At 35.2% G+C, this 10924-nt stretch overlaps 1 protein-coding gene across 1 annotated transcript in view; it reads right to left on the bottom strand.

Annotated features, from left to right (window-relative positions):
• Positions 1-9921, bottom strand: part of Dhc1 (dynein axonemal heavy chain 1) — a 167513-nt gene extending 157592 nt beyond the window's left edge. The window contains exons 1-11 of the mRNA XM_076135322.1: positions 9850-9921; positions 9613-9750; positions 9165-9436; positions 8742-8926; positions 8380-8540; positions 7180-7296; positions 6644-6925; positions 6032-6356; positions 5250-5473; positions 4992-5139; positions 3989-4170 (exon numbers count right to left, since the gene is read on the bottom strand). Of these exons, the coding sequence (XP_075991437.1) occupies positions 3989-4170; positions 4992-5139; positions 5250-5473; positions 6032-6356; positions 6644-6925; positions 7180-7296; positions 8380-8540; positions 8742-8926; positions 9165-9436; positions 9613-9750; positions 9850-9921 (2106 nt within the window). The remainder of the gene's footprint in view (positions 1-3988; positions 4171-4991; positions 5140-5249; positions 5474-6031; positions 6357-6643; positions 6926-7179; positions 7297-8379; positions 8541-8741; positions 8927-9164; positions 9437-9612; positions 9751-9849) is intronic.
• Between the last annotated feature and the right edge of the window lie 1003 nt (positions 9922-10924).

Genomic DNA, 10924 nt, shown 5'->3' with positions numbered 1-10924 from the left:
AAAAACAACATTGTTCACAAGAACCGAGGCAAGTTTGCGTTTGCAGAACTGTTTTTCTAACAGTGGCACGCACAATCCGTGCAAACACCAAATATAAAAGCATCTCCTTGGATTCATGCCACCCGGGTATAGGTGCGGGTATTTTGTGCCGATTCCGCGGTACGGCAAAAACCGTACTCCGTGGGCGGTTAATATTTTACATTAAAATAGTATAAAAGGCGACGAATTATAATAATAAATTACAATAATTATTAATACATATTTATGGCATGTATATTTTAAATATACATTTGGCACGCCAAAAAAAGATTTTAAATTATAATAATATTCAGGAGACATACGCACGAATAACGAAAAAGGTAACGCACGCACAGCGGCGTAGCGCGTCTACGAGCGACGTAGCTTCGTAGAGGGTAATCCTGTATATCATGAAAATAAACTGTTAAAGAAAATTTATTAAATTCTAATTTTCCTAAAACTATTTTATTATTCACCTAAGACGATGAATTACAAGAATATGCCAAAGCTGCCCGAAATCTACGGTAACTGTATACTCAGCAAGAGGATTAATTAAAATAGGACGTCTTAATAATACCGTTTTTTTTTTTGGAAAAATTAAAACTAAACTTTTGCTTGATAGAGGTTTCGTACAGAGAAAAATATCCAAAAGCTTTTCATGCAGGAGAAACTCTGACTGAAACAGGGCTACGTTTTCATCCCTCTCTGTACATCGAGATCAGCGTGAAACATTGGCGGCCATTTTGTAGGGGGTGGAGCTAACCCCGCCAGTTGCTACGTTAGGCTACGATCGGATCCTGCTGCTTGTCTGTTACAAACTGTATAGAATTAGAACAATGGATCTCAGAAAAATAAATAAGGATTTGATAGCAAGTTACCTAACTTAACAAATCGTAAAGCAAATCAAAGAAGGGAAATTCATTTATTTAGGGTAGTTTATAACGATCTACTGTAGTGTTGTTAAACAAACAGATTGCCATGTACAGGTTGCTCTATCTGGGCACGATCCACACACAGCGTGCCGCCGGCTTGTGGTATCTCTTCCCGAGCTATGTTATCCTAGTAATCGTGCGGGCAAAAATTCAATGCGGATTTTGCGCAAGAACCTTTTGAGGGATTGTTTGCTATGTTAATTTGAAATATTTTTAAGTATCAGATAACGCAAATTAAGGACAATTAAAAAAAATATTGAGTATATTTTGTAGGAGAAAACAAATATTTTCTTATAATGGGTTTGCCTAAATACTCAAAGATTTCACTTAATTTTACAAAATAACTAAACCAATTCTATTTTAACTTTATCGTGGCTATATCAGTACTTTCAATTTTGTTTCAAAATAACTTAATCAAATATTTATTCCTTAATTTAATTAGTACAGATTTTATAGATAAAAGTAAGTAAGTATATTACATATTAAAATAATAGAAACCGACGGCTATTTGGAATACCTACCTAAATAATTTATAGGTTAAACTACCTCTTAGAATGCTAAATCAGAGACTGAGTTTCGACTATATGGAAGCCATAAAATATATTGTGGTGGGACTAATTTTTACCAATACATTTCTGGTCTATTGCTAAAACAGGTAGGCCTTGATTCTTTAGTTTAGTCTAAAGAATTATCCTGTTTCTGTAAATGTATTAATGTGTAAGTTTACGTAGCGAACGCATCCCTCACCCCACTTCCACGAGAGGACGCTACCCGCACCACGCTTAATACCGGGAGGTTGCGATAGACATCAACAGTTTTCACAGTTCATACAAATCATGACACAAAATTTAATTATCTTTTCTCAAAATTTAGACATTTTAAAAGGTTTTTTACTGAAGTTTAATTTGTGTGAAAGTTCCGCGGCGAGTCATGTCACAAATCATTAGAATTTCGATTTGCCAGTCCGGAAAACCAAGTTAAAGGGAGCCATCATTGGATATTATTCGCAATTCAAGAGCTTTAAGAGTGATTTCTGGTACAAGATATTCAACCTTATGACAATAGCTCTAGAGTTGAATATATTCTGAGGCTGACGATGCAGTTGTACTTCGACGCCGTAGTTATTTTGAACGTTCATATTCCTGTCTTATTATGGCGTCCTAGTATTTCAGCAACGTAGTTCGCCAGCTATATTCACGCCGGTGTTAAATAAAAAACATTTTCGTGGGAAGGTTAACGCACTCAACAAATAATTCTCAATAAATATTGTTTTTGTTTTCGTTCATCCGGCAATAGGATTGTTTGATTACAAATTAAATATTTTGCGATAAATAATGATTATTTTATTATTGGCGGATTCGTGTGCGAGACCAGAAAACAAAAGACTTTATAAAGAAGATTAAATTCTTCATACATCTTATTATATCTAAAAATGACTGTATGTTAAGACTTTTAATAAAGAAGAGTCTTGTTTTTGCGCGACTGGTTAATCTAGTCATTAACCAGACGCGCAAAAACGAGAAACGCGGGAAACTCCCTAGACAAAACCGCGTACGGAAATGCCGGCTAATAACATAACGAACGAACACAGCGCCACATACATAACTGTTTTTATTAAATTATACATTGGATCTTCTGTGTATTTTTTTTGTCTCAAAATCTCTCTCGAACTTGCTATACTTTTTCTTTTAACTTATAGTCTATTTATTGTAGTAATACATACATATATATTATATATACATAATATGTACGTTATTGATTACGCTTTCATGATAATTGTAAAGGAAAAAATAAAATAATATATGCAACAATAACACTTTTTAAAACTTGATGTTCCTACTTACAGTAAAATTATTATATTATCATTAGAAAATCCCTAAATAAATTGCCAAAACAATTTGTTTTGTGTCAAAATTACCATTAAATTACAAAAATAGGAGTAATACTTGTTCATCGTATTTGAGTGCTCTCTCGAACCATGTACGGGGGTCGCCTTTCACGCATTATTCCATAAACTTATTTCCTGCCTTTTGGTAAGGCTTTGAGATCCGCATCCGCAACAGGCATTTACCCGCACCTACGCCAGGATATCATAAATCAAAGAAAGTTATCTATTAGAACCCAACCTTTCTATGAATGAAATACGCATACTATGTTCGAGCGAAACAGGAAGATATGGTACGTATATGCCAAAACGAAACGAAAGGCGACCTGTTAGGCTCTCTTCGAATTGAATAAAACGCCTCCCTCTAGTTAAGGGTAGACACTCCGCACCACCCCAATACGAGGGGATTTTGTAGTGATTGAAGCTCCTGGTTGCTTATGATGCCCGTGTCCTATCTGAGTAAAAACTTCCCATTTGTGTCGATGAAACGAGGTTCAGAGGGTATTTTCCGTCCGATAGGTGGCGTATTTCGACTGTTACGCCATCTGCCGGACGTTGTGTCTACGAAGAATTGGTTATTTGGAACGAATAACAATTAATATTCGTATTTTTGCTTACCCGTTAGGTAGTATGATTTATGGTGTTTTATTTTAACTGATACATTATGATTTCTAATGGAGAATATCAAATTGATTTACTTTATACTGACATAAAGTTTTGGCGCGGCTTTAAAGTACATGCCATAACAGTGTTTCATAACATCAAGAATCGTTAGTAGGGATGTTGCCTACCAGTCATATTACACTTCTTAATGAAATGTCGTAAATATAATTCATATATTAAGTGTGGGATTATTACGAAGTGACGTCACGATGTTGTTTTTCGTTGTCGTCGTTTCGTTGGGATTAAATGTGTTTCTAAAATAATGTTTCAATCCGTAATAATTATAATTTCTACATTATTTACGAAAAATATGACATATCATTAGCATAATTTTAATGAACTCTTTACGAGTACAAGTTTAATAATCTTTCACTAACCCAGTCAACTACTATCATAATTAATTTTCTTTTTTTGCCTTTATGTGCATTATGATTTCATACAACCCAAGTTATTTTCTAAGAGATTAAAATGTGAAAATTAATTAACTCACATTCTGGTTCATCCAAACCGCTTTCATGGTTTCTTCGTAATTGTGTATCAGTGATCTGGTGTTGCTATACTTCCTCATCATGTCGGCAGACGCCGGCAAGGCTCTGAGCACGGGGTGCGCACATACACTCTCCACCGTCTCCGTCATATTGTGCATCAAGCAGCGGGACCACTTTATTCGACCTGAGAATTAATACAAATTCTATGGACTATTGACATTGCTTAATGCTTAGTAGATGGATAGCAGATGCTGTACGACAGCGCTCTCACTTCTACACGTGGTTAGAGTCACTATGACCAGTCGTTAGTCGATCAGATCATTAAAAGTATATTTTCTACAATGGAATAGCCCAGTTTTCTTTGAGGTATACTTTCGGTGGACTTTGAAGTTGAGATACTATTAAGAGCATTATAGAGATAGGCGGTGCCACATTGTGCGTTGCCTAGTTTAGACTCGAGAAGGATGGATCCAAAACATTCAAACAGGTCGCCAAAACATTGAAATATAGACGAATGTACTACCTAAGTCATCTGAGTGTTCGGAGACCCGTTACTTTTTATGTCTCCCTGATGAACTAGTATTCGTCGGAGCTATTTTTAGCGCTAGCTCTTAGAATAATACCTAGATATTTTACTTATAGGACCCAAGATATAAAACCTATAATATTGTATAGTTTGTATTTTTATTACTCATAATATTATCGTTCGTATACTATATATGTATACGTTTATATTAAGAGAAAGTAAGAGTGATGTCATCACAGATCAATATAGGCAACGCAGTCACTTTCTGTGAGCGCTGTGAACCTGGTACCAAGTACGGCAATCTGTGACGTTTGTGGGCAACAGAAACGAAAATACAACGTGCGATAACGTACGGTGACTCAGGGCGTACTAACAACAAATTACGGGGATGGTAGAAGATATGAAATATTTTATCTAAAAATCGATCAAATGTACGTAAGTATATCGTATAAGTGATTTTTTTATATGCTAATCATTACCAGCAACTGGGGAATAATTTCGTGGTAGTGGCGGATCTTCCCTCTGCCTCTTGAACATTTTCGTTATCTTGTCTACCTCTTTCTCGCAGTACCTCAGCACTCTGTCGTATTTTTCACTGAGTTTTGTGATTTGGATCTTGAGGCTCACCTGAAATTTGCACACGATACAGTATTATAATAATGTTCACTGTTGCAAAAACGAAACACGTAAACAATAACAGTCTATACTATAAAAGAACAACAACATAATATAACAACCTTTTCGAATCTTGTCAAGAACTTGATTCCCTGAGGCGTTTCCCAAACAGTAGCAAAATTTGCTTCAATCGTATTCCCGATAGATTCTCGGAGAGCATTTGTTTTGTCCTCAAATATATGATAATCCTTGTCAAATTCATTGTTTCTGTAATCCAAATAGTCGTACTGACAAGTTGTGACCGCCTTTTTTGCTTCTTCGAATGTATGGATGGCCTCTTCTAAGTCTGAAAACAATTTAAAGTAATGTAATTAGATAGCAAAATTTACGTAGAGTACGAATAGAAAAAAATAATATTTTTCTGTATTTATGTATAACAAATGTTATTCTTAACCAAAAAAAAATTGAACTCGAGTACTCTATAGTTCCGATTCAACACAAATACTTACAAACAGCTAGGTGAGTGTGTGCGAGGGAAGCCAACACTGCTATGTTCCGATACTACACAAGTGTAGCAGAGAGGCGGGGCTCGCTACGCACGCATACTACATTGCCCACCTTCTCTTTCACGCAAACCTCCTGAACTACATGATATCCTAATACTGGTGCGAGTGAAAGTTGAATGCGGACATCAAAATTAATTATTTAATAGGATAAAAGGATTTTTACGCACATGACCGGATTTACGCACGGAATTTTGTGTAACACATTAGATAGACATGTTTTTGAATTTTATATATTAAATTCATGGGATGTGATGCACGTTCATACATTTTTGTTCTAAATATCATTTACGAATTTAATGTTCTTAATAAACAATTTTTATATCAAACAAGTTATTTACCTTCGCCCAAGAGAAGTCCTTCCATCCTCTTTTCAAAAAGATGGTTGTAGTCATCCATTAGATCAAACATAGCGATAATTTTGTTTAACCTTTTACAGAATGTATCGAATTTACCGAACACGTAATTCTCAGAGAAACTGAACTGTTCTGTGTTGGGAAGAAAGGGCTGGTTCTTCACAAACAAATAGGTCTCTCTGTAGGTCTTGTTCAAATTGATGCAGTGGATCAATTTGTCTCTTACTAAGCTTCGCTCTTGTGACCAAATTGTCTCCTTGAAACGACACGTTATGTACTGTTTGCAGGTTTCGATCATTTGATTGGTTATCTGGAAGCAAATAATGTATATTTGTGTTATATTGTGCAGAATTCACTATAAACACCAACCTTAGACTCAAATAATTAAGTATAATTTATCTTCAACTAGCTGCCCCGCGCAGCTCCGCTTAGGAATTTACATTGCATTTTTTGTTTTCTCTTAATAAAAACCTTACCTCGTCTTAAAGATAATGATTATACAAAAACATTAAGTCGAATTGGTTGAGCCGTTAGCAACACATTTATCGATTCATTTTAATATATTAGAAGAAGATATTAAGTGTTAACACGACTTACTTTCACCATCAAAGACGATATTCTCTCTGAAGTATTGTAGAACTGAGACACGCTGTGTATCAATCTTACAGTTTGTAATAGACTGAGTATCGAGTCCTTTATCTTCACAGGATCGTCCAAGTACAATGAATGACAACACTTCTCCATCGCTTGAATGAATTTCGCGTTATCCTTAGCCTCGTTGTAGCAGAATGTTATTTTATGATCGGTTTCCCTCCATAGTCTGATTACTTTCGAATTAGCTATTTGTAGACAAGATAGTGTCAGCTGTACTTCGTTGTCCTGTAGAGTAATTAAATTAGTATGAAGTATTCGTTTTATTGCTTTCTGAGTAATACTTTATAATACTAAGAAGCATAGTGTAATTAGACCAGACCCGAAGCAGTTTTTTGTGCGATCCACAAATAATTGCGTCGGGTCTGGTTGTGCCTTGTGTCCGTTGATTGTATGTTTTTAAAATTCCCCGCGACACACGAGCAATTGATAGTGCGGGAGTTGTATTTAAAAAAAAATGTTAAGTTCCATTTAAAAAATACCAGTAAATAAGAGACGAGCTGTGAAAACTGAGCGCCTCTTTTCTTCCAGTATTCTAGTTCATCCTGTGGACCACTGGAGTCTACCTCTCGCCGCAACTGTTCGCTTTCACTCAAGATCTGGAAAATATTAATTGAACCTTCTAAGACGAATTCGCGAAAAAACCAAGATGACAGAATGTTGAAAAAATATTATTATTAAATAAAAAAATATCATTTCAGTAGGAATGCCAAAAACATTACTTTATATATTACTTAATTTCTTTTCACTATAATGTTCATATTTCTAAATGATAGTGAACAGTGACCATTTTTGAACTTCACTATTGAACTACACTACTACTACTGTAATTAATTACAGCTAACTAACCTAAAATCCCAGAAATTAATAAACCGTAAAGGAAAACATTTCAGCCAAAGAACCAATTGCAACATGAAAATGCTTATAACCAGGTAATAACCTGAAAGGTTTTTTTATGTGTATATCACTTGATAGGTTTTCTATATATTCTTTAATTTTATTCATTATGGGAAATTGCCACCGGGAATTCCCGAACACTTTGTCCTACTAAAATAATATTGAATAATATCATTTTCTAAATAGTTTTTACTCAGCAGCAACGGTAAAAGCTAGTCATTTCGTTTTAATTGTAGAATATTGTGTCGATAAATATTAATATTTTCATTGAAATTGTTTAAATACTTTCTAGCAAAAGTTCAAGTTCGTTAGATGATGGTCTCGTTGTAAACATAGGTTGGTAACAAATAATGGGCCATGGGAAGGAACTACTTAATATTTTACTATAAAAGGTTCATGACTAATGGTCAAAGATACTATACTTGAACTTTGACATAGATACCAAAATGCCAATTACATTGAGGGGTTTTGAGCATACTGTGATATTGTGATGTTTTTTATCAGATACTTACCTATACTAATATTATAGATTGTAGAGTTTGTTTGTTTGGTTGAACGCGTTAATCTCAAGAACTACTGGTGCGAATTGTAATAATATTTTATTGTTGCATAGCCTATTTATTGAGGAAGGCTATAGACTATATAACATCACGCTACGAGCAATAGGATCAGAGTACCAGCAAAAAATGTTACAAAAACGGGAAAAATCCATGACGCATTCTCTCTTATGTGACATAAGCAGTTGTGCGGGGTCAGTTAGTAATTATATACATAAGAATAGATACCTCCATGACTTTCTTGATCCATTCATTGACACGTTCCTCTAACATTGTGATAGTAGTGGGGTTCTTCGCCATGTCTTTCAGTTGAGTATGATCATTCAGTTCTGACATGTGCGCTTGGCCGTCATCGAACAAATTCACTTGGTTGCATACGTCCTCACACACTGGCACAATAAACACACGAATAAAAATTTTTCTAGCTTAAGTTAGAGCTATTTTAATATTTAAACATTTACTCGAAATATCTTCAATGCAACTAAATGTAAGTTACTATATTCTACAATACAAAAACTTTGCACGAAACCAAAAACTCATGTCTAATCAATTAAGAGATGACTCAATACAAGCATTAAACTCTAACTGACCTTTTAAAGCACTGCAGAATGATCTTAGGCCTGGCAAAAGTTGGTTTTTCACAATAGGGAATCTGGTCTCATCTTCGTCTCCGTCACTGCTGGGATGTGCGAGAGCGTTCATGTACACATGTTCCATCACACGTTCTATAGCTGTCACTAGACCCACCTGCTGAGCGTTCAGGATACCGCAAAATCTGTGGAAAGGAGTGCGACTTATTATTTTGAGTTTGCCTCAAGCTTATTGATTTAGTAATCGCAGTTAGTAGAAGACTCTAACAGTATTTTGTCCTATCATTGATTAAGAGTATATTATTTTTTATAGGAAATAGTTATTGTTAGAAAAACTGTATTATTGCTGTTAGTAATGTAATTTCTTCTTTTTTAATAATACAGCAATCGTTTAAGAGAATGAAATAGATGTATCACACTTACAAGTCTTTGTGAAAGCCTTCTTCAGGCAGCTGTTTGCTCACATTGATGCGGAACATGTAGATACAAACTCCAGTAAATCTGACGTCCCATCCATCTGACAGAAAAAGTTTCTTTTTCCACGTAACTGTAGGTGGTGGCTGTTTCCCTTGCCCTTGCTGCCGAGGCTTAGTACCTTCAGGTTGAGGCCTTTGTTCTATCTCCTCCACATCTTGGTAGTACCACAGGAGTTTGTTTCTCATGTGTGGCAGGAAAAGCTGGTTGATGTCATCCAGCTGCAGACATATATTATAAAATTAGTGATTGATCTCAGCACAACGTTTTACAGTATCAAGACTTTATAAATATAATAAATCCAATGAGATGATTACATTAAAGTTTTATTTTGCCAATATCACGAGTTTAACACTGCAATTCTTGCACAAATCACAAAACCGTAAAATATCCGTACCATATTTCCCTCGAATACGTGATCCATAATTGCGTGTCGAGGTAATCCTGTGCCATCTATCAAAAGCTGGAAGGTGAACTCCAGCCGGGGGTCCATCTCCCCCCTCCTTGCTTTGCGCTCGCATTCTTCCCTTCTTTTCTGGAACGAACAACAAATAGCGTGAACCACAATTTTATGGTGTGAAACACTTTTAATTATTATCCAAACGTTTTTCTAAGTTTTCCATCGGTGTCTGACCATTAGTATGTCCATAACATCTTCTTCCTCTTCTTCCTCACTGGATCCCGGTTTTATACCGTGAACAAACATGTTTATTGGTTAATTTAGACTTGATCTTAAAAATTTATTTTCACAATTGAATTTAATTAGAAAATCACAAAAAAAATTGTCCAGCTACGCAGCTGAGAATTAAAATCAGACTGAAAACTTTTCATTCGCGTGCTCAGCCCTTAATGGGACCAGGTGTAGTTTTTTTTTATTGTGTTAATATAATTTTATTGTGTCTGTGACAGCGTCTGTTTGCGGTTTGCTTCGAACTAGCCTAGAGCACTAGGAGTTAAATTGTAATATGCAAATTAATGAACAGATAGATGGGTGTCATTAAGGCAAAGGGAGGGGAGTAAGGGGTGGTACGGTACCACACTTTCCTATAATATTCGCCGAGACACGCGAATGATTTGATTGTTTTACAAAGCATTCACGGAAAGCGGTAATTGGATACAGATATTTTTAATTTGGATAATCTGATTTCTGTATAAAGTTAGATACGGGCACGCAGATGCGCGTGCTTTTAATGTTACTTTAGTAATCAAATTCTAATAAATAGGTAAAGCAATTAGTTTATATAAAACGAAAAGTTCCAGTGATTTCTTTGGGACAAAATATAAAAAGTAACATCGAATCAAAGAAAGAGGTAATGAATACTAACTTTTCTTACGGTACCTAGAACGATTTTAAGTCTTAGATATATATGTATGTACATAGCTTATACAGGGGTCTCTCCAAGACTACTTAAGGACATGAAATCACAATTTACCTCGGACACACAATTACCTTGAAAAATTCATGTCTGCCTCAGGACATTGAATCTATTTTCCTAGACTTAAAGCGCCTATAGCTTATACTCATGTCACAAAAAGAACCCTTGGATATTACGTATTAGTGAACTGACCACTGAATTGAATATAATATTAGAAATTGTCGGGCTATGGGACTCAAATGTCTGTGAACTTTGATGTTGGTTTGAAAAGCATGGTTCATGTGCTAAATACTAAAAATTCACTAACCACTTGTCACAAAATAATGATAGCAT

The sequence above is a fragment of the Anticarsia gemmatalis genome, chromosome Z (genome assembly GCF_050436995.1).
Source record: "Anticarsia gemmatalis isolate Benzon Research Colony breed Stoneville strain chromosome Z, ilAntGemm2 primary, whole genome shotgun sequence".
Lineage (NCBI taxonomy): Eukaryota > Metazoa > Arthropoda > Insecta > Lepidoptera > Erebidae > Anticarsia > Anticarsia gemmatalis.
The sequence above is the reverse complement of the archived record's forward strand: the minus strand, read 5'-3'. Positions and strand labels throughout refer to the sequence as shown.